Here is a 20454-nt window from a genome sequence, read left to right on the forward strand (position 1 = left end):
CGCCACATATCTGGCTTGATAGCAGTATCGGAGCAATCACTGCAACCTTTGTCGACTGGTGTGCCAGTCAGGGGCCGGACACTTCGACTAGTTTCGGTATCTGAAATAAAGCGTCCGCCATTGTTTTGGTAGGAAGCGAAAATTCAGCAACTTTTGCATGTGTGGCCCTACCTTTCCAACCTACGCATGAATAAAGTTAAGTTATGCAATTATGTGTTGAAAAAAATATGTCCTTTGCCATTTTCGTTTTTTTAACACCCGATATATTTATCCAGACTCGGCCTTCGTTGCGCCGAAGGGCGGCGCTCTCGCTCTTATCTCGTCTGCTGCCATTCCGTTCGTCTGCTCCAGCCCTTTTCGCTGTCCACGTGTGAAACTTTAGAATTGCAGGAAAGCGACAATTTTGGTGTTTGTGAGTGCGAACATCTGAAAATGTCGGCGAAACTAGGCACAGGACACAAGGCGTGTTGTGCTGCTCTTTGGTGCCGCAACTCGGGAAGGAACAGCGCAGCCAAATTTTTCCGCTTCCCAGCGGACGAAAGGTAAGCACACTTTTTTTCGGTACGAAGAATCATGTGCTGTGCTTATCAAAACGGCCACAGAGCGAAGCAAACATTTCTGCCCTTGCTTTACAGTCATTCTTTTTCCTGGCACTGCGCATTTTTCAGTAACGTTGTAAGCATGTAAAGCTACTTGTGGACAGTTTCTGGTGAGCCGGTTGATGCCAGCTGACGCTCAAACGGAAATTTCGCTTCGGTATTGGTTTTTTTAGCGGTGGACCTGCATTTTTTTTCTTCGCGAAGAAATCTTGCAAAGTATATATATGTTCGCCGAACGCGCTTATTCGACGAACTGGCTCGGCTTCAGAGCATTCCGACGAGCAGTTCCTTGGGGTGACATTACCACATTTGAATGTTTAAGAAAGAAGCCCCCAAAATAATTACGTACGAGCGACTGCTTACATTCCGTGTCACGAGAAGTTCATGTTACCTGCGCTAAGGGCGAGCTTCGCTTCACTTTTGAACTCGTGACATATTTTCTCGCTTTTTAGCACTGTATATATTAGTGTTGCTTTTATGTGTTGTTTATTGATATTCATGGTGGTACCTGTTTCATTTTCTAGGTGTGACGTATGGCGGAATTACGCCCAAAGAGCAGATCTTGAGGGACTCGCACGGGAGCAAATGTACAACGGCTACCGCCTCTGCTCGGACCACTTCGCTGAAAATGCCTACGCCGACCCTGCCAAAACACGACTCCTGTGGACGGCTGTTCCCACTGCTGCAGTGGAAGTGGGGTCCCCGATCGACGAGGGTAAGAAAAACAATTTATTAGCGGTTGCGAATGTGTGCGCATTTGTAGTTCGTTTTCACGCGCCTTATGGCTTGATACATAATTCACGTTCCATATTTAAGCATGAGTTCAAGGTGTGTCCTTTACATTGGATTTCATGCAACCAGCTTAATGTACAACTGCCTTCCTTCGCTACCTCCTTAACCGAGACCGATTTATACCCTATCTTCCAGGACCCTCCCGGGCAGAAGCCACAGAAGCCACGGCTGGTTCGGCTCAAGACCACCCTGCCGGCCAAAAGAGCGTCGTCCAGGTTGTAGGTATGCAAAGGCCGACTTGTTGATTTTGGGCATTAAGGCAGGCGGCGTGCATTCTTGCTTTGTGTAGAACTAGTATGCAAGATACGGCGCAAAAGTGAACAGCACGGAGCGCTTCTTTCTTTCTTTTTTTTCATGTCGTCTGCTACGGCTTCGTGTGACGTTACGCCGCGAAATTTGTTGCGCGTGCTCCAGGGAATTGCGTTCTTTTCGTTTTTACTTAATATTCGATGATCATGCGTGGTAAATGGTGTTCCAAACTGCTGGTGTAGCTAACGCTGCGAATATTTTCCAGCTTCCTGACGCAGCGAAAGATGCGAATATCTTCTTTTCACAACGACAGAATTCACGCTCGTAAGAAGACGCAGCCCACTTCGGCCGTGCTGTAAGCGGCATATCTGTCGCCCGCCGTTGTCGCTTATCGGACATGGCGTTACACTTTGAAACACGAGGTCGCAGAAATAAATTGAGTTTCGATAGGGCCGAAGTTAACGCACGCCGCCGATGGTCGAAATATTTCGCAGTCGGTTATTACGGCGTGTCTCACGCACGCATCGTGGTACGTAAAATCGCACAATTCAATACGACGAAGCTAAGTCTTGGGTACACGCTGCAACGATCTCCATAATTTTCGTTGTATAGTAGAAATTTTACAGGAGCAGGTGTGCGCGTGCCGGCGCAGAGCAGCTTTTAAATTATTTTGACTTAATTACCTCTTGTGGGCTGTGTAGGCAATGGTAAAGCGAAAGTAAATTAAAAAAAAGAAACTGCAATACTACAATGTTCCTAGCCAGCTAATGAGACAACACCAATGCTAAACATGTTACGTAATTGTACAATAGCAATGCAACTTTGAGCAAAGCTTAATGTCTCTTAGAGGAATATTTTTAGTTGAAGTCATGCAAAGATACACAATCGAAGCTGACCCGCATAAGTTGGAAGCGCCATTTTGCGAAAAAATTGCTGAGACTTGTTTAAAACATGTGACCTAAAATGCTGCTCATTTCCCCCTTATTTCCAGAAGATGGAAAAAGAAAAAGGAGCTGCAATGTTGGGCTCAACGTCCTCGTCACCTGCTCTGCATGATCAGTTCATTATTCACGAACGTGTTACTATGAACCTTCGTTTGTGGTGAATTGTACTGTGTACAGCCAATGAACGTGGTGACCCCTGCAGCGATAATCTATATACGATGAATTGTGTGAAGACTTCTCTTATGTTTGTGTAACCAATACAGATGCCAACATTTGTATTTACTGTACGAATTGCACAGCTCTGTGCTATTGTGGTATGTATTGAGTTGTATCGTTTGCAATACGTTGCTAATAAAATCAGTGAATACACCACATTTTCCGACTACTCAATTTTCTTGCTCAAACAAGATTGTCACGCTTCGAGCTTGCTAGCTCGCGTGCATTTTAACCGAGAAATATTTCCTAACAAATGTTTCGTGGACGTGCTCAACGTCCGAGAAAATTAGCGACCGAAAGCTGTAGAAAACAGTATATGCAGCAGCAACACAATCTAAAAAAGATGCAAGCGGTACTCTTTTCCGCTTGCGGCTCACAAAGCGGTCGCGCGCTCGTCGAGCGCATAGCAGACGACAAGCAGCTCGGCGTTTCCTCCTCTCTCATCAACAAAAGCGTTGCCATAGCAGCATCAGCAATTTTTTTATTGTTTATTGGTTTCACAGTTTGGCCTACCAAACACCAGGGGACAAATTGGCGCTAATGACGCAAACATCGTTTACTCGGGGGGTATACCAGCTGACCTAGCCCTGTGCCAGTGGGTAGATAAGTTTCACGAAGCGCTGCGACGATTTTTTTACGCGACGTTTACTGGCGCACTTTGGTTGGCAGCATCTTGGTCCAATGAGTGTTGCTGCTTCTGCGTCTTGAGAGAAAGGGTAGGGAGGTGTTTCACTCTCATCAAAAATAAAGAAAAAGCGGATGCATAGATGATGCGCATCTTCGCATCAGTCGCTGAAAACGTAGTAGACTTGCTTCAGGCCACGTGGTGATTGCCTATTTGGAAAGATGCCGCTGCGTGTTCCACTTGACGAAAGAAGGCACATTGTGCGTTTATTTATAAAGGGAATACCTCAGCGCGAAATCTGCCGCCGAACCAACAGGAGCCGGAATGCCGTGAATAGGATTATTCAAGCTTTCCGCGACGATGACAGATTCACAGATATGGAGCGCAGTGGGCGTCCAAGGGCCACGACTGAGGAAGAGGACCGCCTGATTACGGCCGCCATCGTGGCTGATCCTTTTCAAAGTGCAGAGGATATCCGAGAAGCGCTTTCGCTCACGGTATCGTCCGAGACTGTAAGAAGAAGGCTGAGTGAGCTTGGCCTGCAGTCTTTCGTAGCAGCACAGAAGCCCTGCCTCTCAGACAGCCAGCTACAAGAACGACTCATGTTCGCTACAGCAATGAAAGATTGGACAACAGAGAAATGGGGCGATGTCATCTTTAGCGACGAGTCAACTTTTTCCACGCGCTGGGACCAACGGAAGCGGGTTTGGCGTCCACTAAACTGCAGGTGTGTTTACAGTGTATTGGCAGTTAATTCACGAAGCTAATTCTGCATCACAACATGTTTCACGTAAAATGAGCTTTTGGACATTACGAGATTTTTCTGTAGTGGTATTATGTTGAAAACATAAACGATTGTTTCATAGTACTACTTACTCTGAAGCTAATTAAAAGCTGCCAGTGGGTCTTTCAGTACTATCTAATGATGTTTGCACGTTTTCTATTGCAACTCTATAACAGAATTATAAAGTTCATACGCAAGAGGAATCACAACATTTTTAGACGCGCCGCTGGAACCCAGTTGTATGCTATTTCTTGCAGATATCTGCCTAATTACACACAGAGTGTTCTATCCAGTGGACGGTGTTCCGTGAGCGTGTGGGGAGCAATCAGCAAAGATGGCCTTGGTCCCCTTGTGCGTCTGGAAGGGCCCTTCACTGCGTCACGGTACTGCGACGTCATCACTAGACACCTCGTTCCGTATGCGCTGGACGGTCCCTTCAGCGACGGCTGCTATTTTTTTCAACACGACCGCAGCCCGATCCATAAAGCACGTATCGTCCAGTCATTGCTAGAAGAACATGCTGTTTGCCAGCTTGAGTGGCCTCCATGTGGCGCCGACTTGAATCCCATAGAAAATGTCTGGGGCATGTTGAAGAAACGGCTGTCCACACGAGCCAACCGCGGCCGCACGGCCGATACGCTGTGGCAAGCGATCGCACAAGAATGGGAAAGCCTGCGCGGTCGACCGGAGATTACTGAATCTTTGTACGAGTCGATGCCCACACGCATCAATAAGGTGCTAGAAAACGGCGGACATTTCACTTCCTACTAGATCATTGAGAGACCTATGTTTCATGACACTTCTGTAAATGTCTTGTGAATAAATTCATCCCCTTCAGACACGAATTATGATGCACTGTCTGCAAATGCGTCAAATGCGCATGGCATCATTTCAAGACGCTCACTATTACATTCCAAGAAAGAAGACGAAGCAATGTGCTGTTTTGTGCGAGTTTCAGTAAAAAAAAATTAATTAGCGTATAACTCATTATCTAATTATTCTGAAATCCGTCAGCTTCAATGCTTGCATAAAAAGAATAAACTATTAGGCCCGAAACGCATGCACACTTGCTTTTTCGGTTGTATTCGTGTCGACCGGAGAAAAAAAAAATACTCTTGACGTTGGTCTTGGAACGCGGCACGTCGAACGATTGTCTAACATGGTAGTGTCTCCAGCAAAGTGATCATCTGCAGCAATACGCAGGACAATGAAGTTAACTGACCGCTAGTTGTCCCATCAGGAAGCGGACACGAATGTGCACACTGAGTTTTAGGTCATTTGAAGAAACACGTGGCGTGGGACGCGCCTCCGAAGTTCGAGTCCCCAAACGAGGACGCCGTGTCGCAAAGGGTTATAAAAAGAGTCATCGCACCCGATTATTTCTTATTTTTCTAAATGTAACCACTATAGCAGCGCGGTGGTTCGGGCTTTGCGCAGCAAAACCTGGGCGCAGGCGATCAAATCCCGGCCGCTACTGTCACTTAGCGATGGGGGAGGAACGGAAAAATTCTGCCTACTGACTAAGCATCTGTGTCCCATGGCTGCCTCACCGCTCACTCACGCACTCACGAAAAAAAAAAAACAAAAAAAAAACAGCGTGGCTACGCGAAAATAGAACTGATAAGAGCCGAAGAATACGCTGTCTGATTACTTGTACTGATATTCTGCTCTCAAAATATAAGCAAGTAGCCCTGGCTAACAAAGAGCGCGTCACGTTGAAAGAGATAGGTAGAAAATATTTGCGCACAGTGCGAAAATAGACAGGCCATAGATTTAAGGAGGGATGCGTCTTCAACGTAGCGCTGCTGTCGATCGCTGGTGACGTAGCGGAAGTGTCGCAAAGAGGCTCTTGGCCACGCGCTCGCGTGGTCCGCAAACTTTTGTGGTTGACTGTACAAATGCATCACGGATATTTCCCTCAATGCGCGCGCACGAGATGATTAGTTCGGGACCGCCCTTCTTTAAGATAGGGATCAAGCATTTTGTTCAGTTTAACTAAACGTACAAGTCTACGATTGATCATTTTTTTTTCACAAAGCTTAAGACGGCAACTTGTGAGAACCATTGGACGGCAATTTGCCGCCGAGGAAGAATCTTTACCCTGCTTCAAAACTTTGATAACTATAGCTTCCTTCCATGAACATAGCAGGTATCCGGCAGTCCAGGTAGTATATTGAAAAGTGCAAGAAGTGTATTTTGTGTTTCGTTGTAGGGGTATTTAAGCATATCGTACATTATTCTGTCCGTCCCCGGTGCAGAGCTCCGACATGCGGACAAAGAAGCTCTCAGCTCGGCAACGCTAAAAATACGGTTGAAGGGTTCACTCGGTATGCATTTACGTTTAAGCGCCTTACGTTCTCCTATTTGACGATATTTCTCAAATGCCTTTGAATAATGAATCAAGCTAGACATATATAGATTTTGCCTAGACATAAAGCTTCGCTTTAATTCATTCTATCGACGTATAAACTTTCGATAGGGCTTGTTCAGAAGGTGACCCTGGCTAGATGGATACCTAGATGGTGGACGGAATCCAGCATCTTTAGCGCGCTGACCGCCATTGGAGCGGCCCAGACATCACTTTTTTTCCGTGCTCACGTTGGTTTCGACGGGAATTCAGGGCGCAGGCTCCTTTCCCAAGCGTATCACCCCTGAAGGAAGCCGAACGCCAGCACGGTACGCTTGTACCCTTTTGAACCAGTGGGTGCCCGGCGGCGGTGGGAATCGAACCCACAGCCTCCCGCAGCCGAGGCGGGCGTTCTACCACTAGGCCACGGCTGCGGTTCACCAATAGGGTCAGCCTGGTCTTTCAGACTGTTTTCTTGTTCATTGACCAAGGGCAACAAGTGGATTTGCTGCCCCTTAAGCCTTCGGACCACAATCCATATTTTTGCTTCATGTGCGTATGAATTTATGTCAAAGAAACCTTTTCCAGCTTGCCCTTGCTTGCCGTCATGTCCGCTTTTCCTGTGATTTAATGTGCTTGAACTCAATCAGATGTTCTGCCGGTGGGTACCGACGCAGTGGGGAACACTGCGTCGGTAGGACTTTCTGCGCTCATCATTCCACCAGAGAACTCGGCCTGCTACTTGAACGTCCATTTGTTTGTGGAATGCATTTTTCTGCTGTGTCTATGATAAAATCAGTAAAATAGGCTACTATACTGGGTCACCTGCACCTGCAGCTACCAGTCAGCAAATGTTATCTTCTATCGAGGAGTATGTGGTGGATATGCATCTTGATCTACTAGGTTAATCATTATGGAGAAATCGTCACTCCCGAATTGATTTCTGATTATCTCTCATTCCAGTCAGGAATTCGTGAGGCAGAGGCAAGGCCGGGACGTCCCGACGCGGGAGACCTGAGCCCGGGTCATCAATATGCAGGACACTTAATAAAAGTTTTTACCAACCAACCAAGTCAAAAGTTCAAAAGGGTGACATGCTACGCATTTATCAACTATGAAGGCTACACTACCGTACGAGGCGTCAGTATCGTCACAATGTTCTAAAAAATTGTATATTTCAGGAGAAAGTTTGTATGTGTAGGCTTCAAGTGCATCTTGAACACAGCACTTATGGATTGTATTGATGGAGGAGTCCTCTGATATTGTCGAGGTTATGGAGAAGTCCTCTGACATTCCTTTGTAGTATTTGTGTTTGCATAATAAGAAAAGTGTTTGAGCTGTGTGCTGAAGAAATAAAAAAAAGTCGCAGTTTCGCCAAACCATCAATTGCGATAACAAATTAGTACACAGCTATACGAATGAGGATAGTAGTTTTATCGGCCATATAAACTTTTAAACATTGGCTTGCTAACTAAATTAACAAGCATGTCGTCACGCGCACACAAGCTAGCATGAGCACATCTATCTCGATGGCCATGGGAACTCGCGGCCAAACGATGGAGTGAGAAAGCGCGGCGGCAGCAGTGAGCGAATTGACCTTGGTGCTGCCTCTCGCTTATACGCGAACTATAATCTGAGAAAACACAGCGCACGGCGGATTCTGGCCCCGTCGCAGAACGCTTTCAAGATAGGCGCATATGGCGCGGCCGCACCATACGCAGTAGCCTATAAGCCCCCTCCCCGTGCCTTGCGCGCGAAACACGGCGCTTTTCTCCCCGCTTTCCTCCCTGGCGCGCGCGAGACTGAGCCGCCATCGTCCGCTCACCCTCGCCCGCTGTCCCTCGCACAGACAGCATATACGGCGCGTGGCGACGATGTCATCATCCTTGGACGCTATATGGAACAGCACAGTGACGGCAGAAATGCGCCTGGAGTGTCCATATACTTGTAATCGCAATAAAATGAGATCGCATTGCCCTTTCCGGCCGCAATCACGCGAGGTCTGTCTTTGTTTTTTTTCTTTTTTAGAGCGGTAGATTGAATCGCGCCGCTCCCTAGGCGCTGGCCGCGCTCGTGCGAGTGGTGTACCGCCTGACGGGAAGGCCTCGTCTGGACCACGGTGTAAGATATACAGGGTGTTTCAGCGAACACTTTCAAAATTTATTTAAGGTTGCCTGTGGCAGATAGCCCAATTCTAGTTAATGAGCTGGTCTACTCGAAAAGGCGGACATTACTTGGACAAAAAAAAATGAAATGCATAATCGACTAAATAACAAAAATTAAGTTTTTACCTAATTACCTGATGGCCCATATTACAATTTACAAATTGTAGCCGTGGAGTTCGCAAGGCGGATCCACTTAGAATTAATTCTCAGGATGACACCAGTTTCCAGATAATAATTCCCGAACTTTGCGGAGAAATGCATTGCCGTTCCAGTTAGGTTTTTAACAAAACGTCGCTTTATGCATTGAAGCACAAAATTAACTGGAACGCCAACGCATTTCTCCGCAAAGTTCGGGAATTAATATCGAGAAGCTGGTGTCATCCCGAGAATTCGTTCCAAGTGGATCCGCCTTGCGAACTCCAGGGCTACAATTTGTAAATTGCAATATGGGCCATCACGTAATTAGTTAGAAACTTAATTAGTGCATTTCTGTTAATTATTCGATAATGCATGTCAATTTCTTGCGCAAGTAATGTCCGCCTCTTCGAGTAGACCAGCTCATGAACTAGAATTGTGCTATCTGCCACAGGCAACCTTTAAGAATTTTTGAAAGTGTTTGCTGAAACACCCTGTATACTCTTTAGGTGGGGACACTTCTCGGCTTGCTTGCGAGGCGAGATCGACCAGATAAAGTAGCAAAGGCGCGCGCCGATCGGCCCGGGGCCGGCAGCGGATACCTATCGGCGGTACGATGCAACTTCAAGACAGAAGGTTTTATCTAATGTTGCTATAGCAACCAGCGCTTCGCGGGAAATCTGAATTCAATGAGGGGTGCTCTTACTGCTACGGATGCGGCATGCATCGATCTGAGGCATGCGGCAGGCGCGGTCTCTCTGCTTCCTTATGGGAAACATGTTGGCATTAGAAGCTGGTTCTCGTGCTTCCTGCCAACTTACTATTTGTTCGCGTGTTGCAGACACGTGCTTGATCCGAAGCTCTTTTTCATAATGTCCTGTTTTGCGACTCCATTTCTTAAGGAGTTTGGTTTACGCGCGCTCGCTGACGGTACTCGGTGCTCTCGCATCGGCGATCTCGCTTCGGGGTCTCCGAGCGCACTAACAGGGAGGGGGACCCGCGTGCTTTTGATTGGCAGCAGAGCAGAACTTTGAACGAAAGCGCTTGACTGTTCGTAAACCAGACGCATTGCTCCTCTGTTGCGAAGCAACCGCTTACGGTACCGGGACCAATTGCTGTGCGTACGCCCGTGAGCAAAAGTATACGGACCAGGGGTTGCGCAATAAAGCCCATTTTTTCCTCTGCCTGTGAACGGAACTTGGAATTGAGGACCAGAGGCGTAGCCAGGGGGGGGGGGGGGGTTCAACCCCCCCGAATTTTTTTTGCGCAACCCCCCCCCCCCCCTTACCCACCCTTTGTTATCGTCGCTTCGCGCTGACATAATTCAAGAAACCGGTGCTACTATCACAATTTCATTCCTGGGCGCTTCCGTTTGGGTTGGTAGTTTACAGCGAATTATGTCTGCATATGGAAAAACTGTCACGGTGTATGTCAAGGCTTTGACACTCTGAGGTTTTGGGCGAGAGTGTGGCGGCCGTATTGCGGCGTTCGAATTCTGAATGAACAAATGCGGCAGCCGCATTTTAAATGAAGGCGAAAACGCTCGAGGCCCGTTTAGATTTAGGTGCACGTTAAAGACCCTAGGTGGTCTAAATTTCCGGTATACATTTCCGCCGCTTCCCTTAAGGTGCCGGTTAGGCCGCGCTCGCGCAGGTTAGTCTGCGCTCGAAACGTCTCTTGTATGCGATTGCGCCCCTACGGAAGGCTGGTAGTTACTGTTGTGGTGTTTAATCCCAAACCAGCAATGTACACACGAAGGGGTTGATGCCAGCAGTGAAATTCCACTGACTCGCAACAGAATGCACAAAACAGACAGCCGACAAGCATGGATTACTGCTGTGCGCAGCACAGCGTAAGTGAACTCTTGTTGCAGGCGCTGACAGTTCTCGTCGGAGTTCACGCGTCCTGAGAAATTGATTATGTGCACTATGCACTGAAGAAGACCGGAGTTCACTCCTGCATCACTAGTACACCAATCAGTCGAGATTCTGTGAGGTACAAGGCCGCTTCCTGTTTGCACCGGCGTAAGTGCATATGAAGCAGAAATGAGTTGCACGCACTACTTAAAATGCGTATACACATGCCATACCTATGCTGTGCGGTGAAATATTCTGTACAATTCTGAATCTGTTAACGTAAAGGCAAATGACGGCTGCATGCTCGCACACAGCGGAAGACACAGCGGCCCATGCACTTGCCGCAGGAAATGCAACCCTCTCGTATAAGGGAGTAGGGCGACGAAAGCTTCGAAAAAAAAAAAAAAAGCATTACGCGTTCTTGCGCGTATTTAAGTTTTGTAGCGCAAAGACGCAGCGAACAAACTATTGCATTGGGAGTAGGTATAACCTGGTCACACGTGCATTTTCACGTGTATAGCCGTCCTAGACTTGTGAAACGCACTTTGCCCCGACGAGGACGACGCCATCGACGCTTAACGGAGATTAACAATTAATGATGTATTCTCTGATCGGGCGGGTCGTCTCAATGATGCGTTTTCGAAGACTGGTCCATTCAATGGCGCGATGAGACCGTTGCTCCAAACGCCCACTCTACCTGTCGTACTTACTGTATTTTACTGAGCTTACTTCACTTTTTACTTAATGTCTTCACAAGCACACGCGAGGGGGGGGGGGGAGGGTGTCCCATGTCTTTGATATACATGTATAGAGTCTGCTTAAACTACCGATATTTATAATCGAACACGTCACGTAGAGGAAAGCAGACGCTTGCCGCACGCAAGCAACTAACAATGTGACAAAAGGTGAGCGAAGAACAGCTACAAAGATTTCAACAGCACAAAATCCGAGGGCCTCGAAGCATTTTTTTAAGGCGGATTCACACGACGGTTTAGGGTACGGCCACGCTAGCGGCAAGAACGAGCGCGTCATGCCGCGAGCGGCAGAAGCGGCAGGAATCAGTGGTTTTGCGGCGTGCCGCGCGAAATGGGTTCGAGACCCATTTCTGCGGCAAGTGCCGCGTGCCACGAGATGAATGACCAATCAAGAGCGTCGAGGCTGACGTCACGGAGCCCTGGCAACCGGACCACCGCCGCTTCGCTCCGGCTTTCCAATCGACGATCGTCGATTGGAAATGGTTTCCGTTTGAAAAAGGATAGTTTGCCTTCGGCTTTTTGACACATGGCCGAGATATGAGGCTCCCAGTTAAGGTTAGGTGCGAGTTTAATGCCTAGGTATGTCACCTTTTCGCTTTTGTTGATTATTGAGTTTCCGATCGAATCTGTAAAGTTACGCGGGAGTTTCTTAATTGTGAAAGAAATGTAACGTGTTTTTGATGTGTTCAGTTTCATGCACCAAGAGTAAATTATTACCAGTGAATTGTGAAGTTCTATCTGGTCGTCTGAGTTGTGGACCACTGTGCACACGACACAGTCGTCAGCCAACAGGCACACTTGAATTAGTTTCATCGACACCTGAGGCGTTCAAGAAAAATATGTTCTGATGGATGGGGAGGCGGTGGAGTGGAGGGCTGCAATAACGTGCGTCGCCCCCCCCCCCCCTCTCATTTTTTTCTTTTTCATGGAACGTTGCATGTTAATGGGCTAGCGTTAAGAGTGTCAAAGTGGAAAGAAGTGGCCACTTTTGGTGTGGGAAGCCGTTCACGAGGTAGCGGTATACATAATAAATACAGAGGATGTTTTTTTATTAGCTGCACCAAATTTTTAAAATTCGAAATATATATATCTTGGTCACGTTATGTTTAGCATTCGAGTGTACGGATTGGCGGCCTCTAGATACAGAGCAATTTCTGCACTGATGTGCGTAATTAGCGAAGTTACGGTAATCAACTTTCTAATTATCAATAGGCTACAGTAAATGAGTACTTTGGGGCCCGTCCTCGACGCTACCTATCTCAACGAACAAATTTTGAATACGAAGTTCATGTGGGAGCTACGCGAACAATTATTTCCCCTTGGTAGGCTCCTTGAAACCGAAACTGGCCGCAAAAAGAGCGTCTGTGTCGTCGATGTCGCCCCCCCCCCCCCCCCCCCCTCTTGTCACGGCTCCGAGGTCACCGCCAGTCTGGCCGCGCGAGCAGCTTGCGTTATCTCCTTGCTGTCTGCGGCGTTGGCCTAGCGCTTCAATGCCGGCAGGCCGCCAAATTTACTTCGTCATTCCGTCGGGCGCCACGTAGCGCTGTAGCGCCAACCCCGCTCCTTGGGCTTTTATTATGCAGGCACGGCGTCAGATAAGTCTGTAGGGTCGACTGCGAACGCCGCAGATAGCAAGGAGATAACGCCTCCTTAGAGTAGATGAGGCGCTGCAGGGAGATAACGCAAGCTGCTCGTGGGGCCGGACTGGCGGGGACCTCGAAGACGCTACGAAAGGCGGGGGGGGGGGGGGGGGGCGACATCGACCACACACACGCTCTTTTTTGCGGCCAGTTTCGGTTTCAAGGAGCCACAAAGGGGAACAAATTTGTTCGCGTAGCTCCCACATGAACTCCGCTATTCAAAATTTGATCGTGGGGATAGGTAGTGTCGAGGACGGGCCCCTAAGAACTCATGTGGTGTAGCTACCTATTGTTGATAATTAGAAAGTTAATTACCGTAACTTCGCTAATTACGCACGTCAGTGCGGAAATTGCTTTGTATCTAGAGGCCGCCAATCCGCACACTGGAATGGTAAAGATAACGTGACCAAGATTTATATTTTTCCAATTTTAAAAATTTGGTGCACCTAAAAGATGTCGCAGTTTTGCCCGAAAGGCGAAGCATCAATTGCGATAGCAAATTAGTGGAGACCTATTCGGAGTAGGAATAGTAGTTTTATCGGCTGCATAAAGTTGGACACATTTGGACTAACTGAATTAACAAGCGTGGTGTCAGCGCGCACAAGCAAACAAGAATAGATCACACCGAATGACCGCAGACAACGACTCTCAAAAAGCTGGCAGCAAGCGCAGCCGCCGCAGCGGGCGAATTATTCGCGCGGTCGATCGCTTCAACGGAAACTGAGCGGCGAATGCACAGCGCATACAAAGGTCGGAGCCGTGTGGAGATAAGAGACGGTGCGGGCGACCGCCAGCGCCGGGCAAAGTGCAGAGGAGTTGTGCAGAGGAGAAGTTGTTGGCAGAGGAGAAGCTGCCCCCCCTCCTTCCCGCGCTGCCTTCCCGCTTTCTTGCTTTCGCGTGGGAGATTGAGTGGCCAGTTCCCCTTGCGCCCGGTTGCAAGATAAGCATTTGGTGAAGCAGCACAGCGTCCCCCCGCCTCCCTCCCTCCCATACCCCCACGGCCTTTTGCGCGACGGTCGCGTTTGTTTCCCGCCGTGCGTTCGCTCTCCGTGATAGCGTGCGTCCTCCGCGCGCTTTCACTCGCGCATAACGCGCGCCGACGGTTTTATCGCCCTTGGAATCTATACAGAACCTCACGGCGATGGTAGAAATCCGGTTGAAGTGTCCATGCAATTGCAATAAAAAAAAAAAACCCTGTATAGCGCAGCAGGCGGTGGTTTGCTCCGCATCGCCGTCAGTTGCACTTGGCTCCTCGAAGAGGCAGGTCATGTATCGAGGAAGCTCCTGACCAACACTGTGCAATGTGGTGAACGCCGTTTAAATCACGGATACGGGATCTCATTTACCGCTAAATCGCCACCGATTTTCTTGCGCTCCCGTTTTTGTGCCTTAAGTCGAAGTTCATCGCACGGTACGCGATGATGATAGGCGAAAACGTTAATCTATCTGCATGCTTACTGTGGTGGCGCAGGATGCGGCGCTTGTGCAGAGGGTCTAATGTATCACGTATTGCGAACTGTGTTGTTGGTAGTGTTACGTTGCTACGATAATATTTATTATCTGTATTAGACTTCAAGTAGTCGGTTAAGAGCAGTTTTCAGTGTTCCATGGTCGACAATCGAGGGTCTCATTTACGGACTCGGTGCGATATCGTAGCTTTCATTGGTTTCTTCACAACGGCCCACGTCCGCAACAACTCAGTGTCCTTAATCCGTGTGGAAGGCAGAAAGGTGAAGAGTCATCTAAGCGTATCGCACTGCGACGCAAGTTTGACTTAGTTGAAATATCGCTGTGTAGCTCGCTCGTTCGGCGCGCAACGGAAATTGTCGATATGGGTCGCTGTTAATATTAAAAAGTGAAATGATTGATATGTTATGCCAATATTGGATAGCAGGGATAACGGCACGTTATCAAGGAAAGCCGAATCCATCCTGAACAGCGATTCTGACTTGACTAGCGTTTTGGTAGTTTAATAGCAAGAAAGAGCGGAATAACTTTTTCCTTTTTTTTTTTACTGCGCTACATGCAGAGCTACGTGCCAGAAAAAAAATTTGCTCATGTACTCAAAGTGTACAGATAGAATCACACTTGTCTAGAGCAGTCGAGCGGCCGGCTGCGGGCTGCAACAGCGCCGCGTACCGGCAGTCGCTGGGTTCGAGATATGTTGGATGCAAGCGCCAAAAGCCTGCACGCGGCATGTGCACTTGCGGCCTATCTGCGATGTGAGCCTGTAAATTTGATCATAAGAGATAGTCAGTTATCTTACTTTTTTTTTCTTCTCCTTTTTTTTTTTGTTTTTTGCTTGCTGTCGCTTGTGGAACGACCGCTGTCCATGATAAGCGTAGATGTGCAACGGAATGCATGCACTTGCTCTGAGAACTACACATGATTCAAGATAAAAAATGGCAATGATTCATCGGCGTCTCGGTGAATGGTGACGTCAACGCCAATTGGCACATGAAGTGATAGACGCAAACGACGACTAACGCGAAGTAAAACGCTTTTTTTTTTGCTATGTTATCAGCTGCGGCGCCGGCTGCATGCGACGAAGCAGGCAGCGAATAAGCGCGGACCTCGCCCACCCACGTTCGTGAAAAAATCTACAGGCCGATAACATAAATGGCCGCGAGAAGCCATGCCGCATGCAGGCTTTTGGCGCTTGAATCCAACATATCTCGAACCCAGCGACTGCCGGTAAGCGGCGCTTCTGCAGTCCGCAGCCGGCCGCTCGACTGCTCTAGACAAGTGTGATTCTATCTGTACTCATGTGGTCTCACTCACCCTTGCTATATATATATATATATATAGTAGTAACTGGATTTTTCAATGGGCCAAGCGTATTTAGGAAAGTCAGAAGCACAACTTCGCGGTTATCTTAGGTTTAATATTTTCCCAACAGTTTCGGTCGGTGGACCGACCGAAACTGTTGGGAAAATATTAAACCTAAGATAACCGCGAAGTTGTGCTTCTGACTTTCCTATATATATATATATATATATATATATATACACGCAAGGTGACACATGCGGTGATAATCTTGGAAAGCTAGCTGGCGTCGGGACGGTAAGAGTATACATGACTCTGTGGCAAAACCACGCACCTCGTTAGATATCAGATGATCCGTCATTTTTTTAACGGATAAAAAGACCGCGCGATGACTGCCCTTGCAACTATGTATCAATTGTCTACTGTGCCTGGCGCAAGCATTGTTTGAGAAAATTTTTTAGCTGTTTGCTTAGGGTAGTGGAGTACGATGCCATCTAATTACGCTAGGATTCAATGGAAGGATGATCTGCGGTATTTAGGAGTACCGCTCTCACACTACCGAAACAACAACCCCCATAGGCCGAGAGAGGTTGCAAAAGTACAACGGAAAGCAAATGCATGGCACGGGTGGAAGACGTCGGTATTCGCGCTAATGCCCGACACATTCCTAGTTGCCCGTTTGATGTACTATCGGCGTCAAATAAACAGCGGAGCGCGTGGCTCAAGCCTAAGTGAAGGTATACAGTGCTGGCCGTCCAGTCATCACCATTGGCAGGCGCGCACATACGGTTTTGGAGCTGCGCGATCACCCTCGAGATCTACCGAGATATTTTCGCTTCTAGGCCGGCATTTTATAGCGATGCCTTTAAAGTAATAATGCCTTTTCGCGCTTTGTCAGTGGTCAGAGCGACGGTCCGCTCGCGTTATCAACGGGATCAGCCGGCCGTGAGCAGTGGATGATAAGACTATTCTAAAATAAGTCATAAGGCATCGCTACAATATCGCGGCCCTGGTTTGGAAAGGGAGAAGATAATATTGCTCTTTACGGCGCATACTGTGGCACTGTCCGCCAAAACAGTAAGTTACATCGGCGTCAAATGAAACACGCATAGCGGTGCCTGTGGTGCAGTTTGCCATGCGAAATACTGTTGCAAGTTGCGCAGCGCGGTATCGCTGGCAGCTGCGACGGTGGCCGGCGTGTGTGTGTGTGTGTGTGTGTGTGTGTGTGTGTGTCTGCAGCACTTCGCTTTTACTCTAGCGTTGCAGCGCTTTCGGCGTATACCGCCGTGCGAGGTTCATTTGACGCCGACAGCACTCACGGTTTCGGCGCACAGTGAGAGTGCGCCGTAAAGAGCAATATTATTTTTACCCTTTCCAGACCAGAAGCGAACTCAGTAAACGGGGATCACGCAGCGCCGGAACCGGACGTGCGCGCCTGTCAATGGTGATGACTGCACGGCGCGCACTATACCTTCACTTAGGCTTGCGCCACGCGCTCCGCAGTTCAAGTTCCATTTGACGCCGATAGTACGTTATGCAGTTATTGCATTATTGCTTGGTAGCTCTGCAAGCACTGCACCGTGTTTTCGTCCCAGTCCATGCGACGAGGCTACATCTCCTCGAACGGGGTGCTTGGTTTAGGTCACCTTTTCGTCAGACAGCTTGTTTCCCCGATTATCTTCTTTCCGTAATGGTACACATCCGTTAATTTGTGAAATGTTGCAGCCACGTTTAGTAAATTACATTCCAAGCATAGTTGTATCATTCACTTTCAATGCAATACTGGAGAGACGTTAAGGTTTTCGCAGTGTTATCGTCCAGGCTTTCCTTTTACGAACCGTACTTTTCCGCATGCAGTATGGGCACCGTTCACTGTTCAGATGGCGCTACGACATTTCACGTTTCGCCCAAGTATTGCCGACGCCGACCGCTTGAGAGGCGATGACAATAACACGCCATTCCGAACGACAACGGCTTCCTATATCGTCACTCGTTTGAGAGGTATGCCCTGCGCTTTGACGATATCAAGCTCACAATTGTTCCCGCTGCTCATATCCATTGCGAACGCGTGCTATCATATGCAGAGCATGCGCACTATGATATTTTCACAACTCGGACAGTCTTCTTTCGTGATAAACGATCGAAAGTATCACGGCGAATATATACAGCGGCTCTCCAGTTTTGCTGGTTTTGACACTGGCCGTCCCAAAGCATCACTTGTAGTGGCTCATAGATCGCGCGCAAACTGCAATGCACGGTGCCTATAGATCAAGTGCTGCCCGAAAGACACTTTCAGCTGCACTGATTTATCGCCTGTTCCCAGGTTCCGTATATCGTGTCCCTTATTTGGAATGTAATAATAAAGATGTGCTAAGAAATATACGTCGAATGCGAGTTACGCCTGGTGTAAAAAAAACACCTCGTTACTTTATATTGCAGTCAGCAGTCCTTAATTCACGTTAAAACGTGGCTGGAGGATAGAGGTTGTATATCATGCTCGGTCAACCAAATGTCTTCTATGTCCGAAAGCTCCAACTATTTACAATTGATTTGTAGATTGCAAAGACGCGGTGTTCTTTCGGCATATTCTACAAAGGACATTGAAAAAAAAGGACAGAAATTATACCAAATACGTAAGGCCCTGCCCGCCCTCCGTTGACATTTTGTTTGGATCACATAGTCTTTTGGCAAAGTCGAATGTGTGACAGACACCCTGAAAGTGTCACGTGTAGGAATTGGTATTTCCGTGAAAGTGCATCGTATATGTGCGTAGTGTGTGTGCGGCGCAAGATCGGCCGCCAGAGCGTATGTCTTTATTGGATGCATGTGTTTGTTTGCCTGAATATGGAGCGCCTGTTGGCCTAGAGCTTTGCACACCTCTGCGTTTTATTTCCATGGAATGAAGAAAAAAAGCGCGATTGCAGCCTAACGGTTAGAGCATCCGAGTGCTGCGCAGGGGGACCAAGTTTCGATCCTACTATATCGGGCACGTAATTATCTTTTACTTCGATGAGCTATTTGGCCTGACAGCAGCAGCACCCACGGTCAGGGGACTCGGGGAGGGTTCGCAAAGGAAGCTTCGCTTTGAAGAGACACCGCAAGCGTCAGAGCGGCCAAAACAAGTCGCTACAGTTTTTGACGTCAAGTCTTTACAATCGGTCAGGGGGTTGCTTGGTAAAGCCGCGTGTAATGAAAACATGGTATAGCATTATCGCTTATATCGTGGCAACCCTTCATATGTAGCGCGCACAGATTGCGTCGTTGACGCGCCGCGCATTCCGCAATCGGAGGTAAATTTAGCCTCTTTCGGCGTTCAGAGGGGCACAGCCAAGGAAACGGCGTGTGAATATTCTATGTAGCAGATCGAAAGCGAAGTATACCTTTTTGCTCGCAAAGCATTCGTTGGGGACGCGTGACCAACGCCGCCTTGCGTATTCATGAGTTGCGTCGACGTCAGAGCGTTGTCTGCGTGAAGAGGGCCACGTCGCACGTGCACTCCGCATGCTTAAGCCACGCTAATCCATCTAGCCATCATTATAATTTGGGCGCACTGACACTAAGCACTAGCCACGAAAATCATCAATTGGAAACATACGTTCTAGACGTATCACATACAGGGCCCTCCTGAAAGAACTATCCAAATGTATGAAGGGGAACAGAAAGCTTGAATCGGCAATTTCTCTATGGTGCGCTAAACGCAATGTAGCTTACCAGCAATACGCATGTTTCGTTCAATACCAAGTAACAGCAAGACACATATTTTCGGAATACTGCACCAGAGGAGCGATATTATCAGTTAACCACACACGCCCCCAAAAATACAAAAGACTCCTTTCTACAGCCAAGCATAGCGGTAGCTCGTGAAAAAAGAATGAAAAATCTGAAAAGGGAATCGCTTATAAATGTCGGCGAATTGCGCGGCGCTAAAGAGAAGCGAACAGGGCTTTCCCCGCAGTGCAAATGGCTGATGTTCCCAGTGGGCCGCGGAACAAGAAAACTAAGCAAAATGGTTATTTACCGACGTACCGCTCTCGGCGAAGTCCGTCTTTCAAGCGGAGCGACTCCCGTGCACAAATGGTGAACGAGATTCGAGCACACGCGGACAATGATGGCTCGTACAGCGGAGCCACCATCCATTCCGCATTTGAGGCGAGGCACGGCAGAGCTGGTGCTAATATAGGGCAACATCGCGATCACACGGAAGCTCCAGAAGCGCCGTTCACCGGGTGATTGGCAAAAAGCAAGAAAAAAGATAAGAAAAAAAAAACTGCAGTGAGCGCCCTCTCCAAGAATCGTAATGCGCGTAGTTACGACGAATACCGCTGAAGCCGGCGCAAAAGGGCGTAGCAGTTCCAACTCGCTCTTATCTCGGATGCTGCTAGCCTAAGCTTTGGACAGCATTTGTGCATCGTTTGAAGACAGCATGCGCGCCAAGTGCGCGCCGTGTGAGCTACGCGCCGCGTCATGCATCCAAATGGCAGAGCGACGCTTTGTTATGGAATCTTCGACTGATGGCATCCATCCCCCGAAGCAGAGTCGTGTAGATCCGGCGTTCCCCGAACTCAGAGGTAGAGGACAAGC

General features: G+C 48.2%; 1 protein-coding gene across 1 annotated transcript in view; it reads right to left on the bottom strand.

The window, feature by feature from the left end:
• The window catches only part of LOC125942437 (uncharacterized), a 34909-nt gene extending 14824 nt beyond the window's left edge, over window positions 1-20085 (bottom strand). Inside the window, exon 1 of the mRNA XM_049660607.1 lies at window positions 19900-20085. Within this exon, the coding sequence (XP_049516564.1) occupies window positions 19900-20061 (162 nt within the window). The 5' untranslated portion in view covers window positions 20062-20085. The remainder of the gene's footprint in view (window positions 1-19899) is intronic.
• Window positions 20086-20454: the final 369 nt, after the last annotated feature.

The sequence above is a fragment of the Dermacentor silvarum genome, chromosome 1 (genome assembly GCF_013339745.2).
Source record: "Dermacentor silvarum isolate Dsil-2018 chromosome 1, BIME_Dsil_1.4, whole genome shotgun sequence".
In the NCBI taxonomy this organism is placed as follows: domain Eukaryota; kingdom Metazoa; phylum Arthropoda; class Arachnida; order Ixodida; family Ixodidae; genus Dermacentor; species Dermacentor silvarum.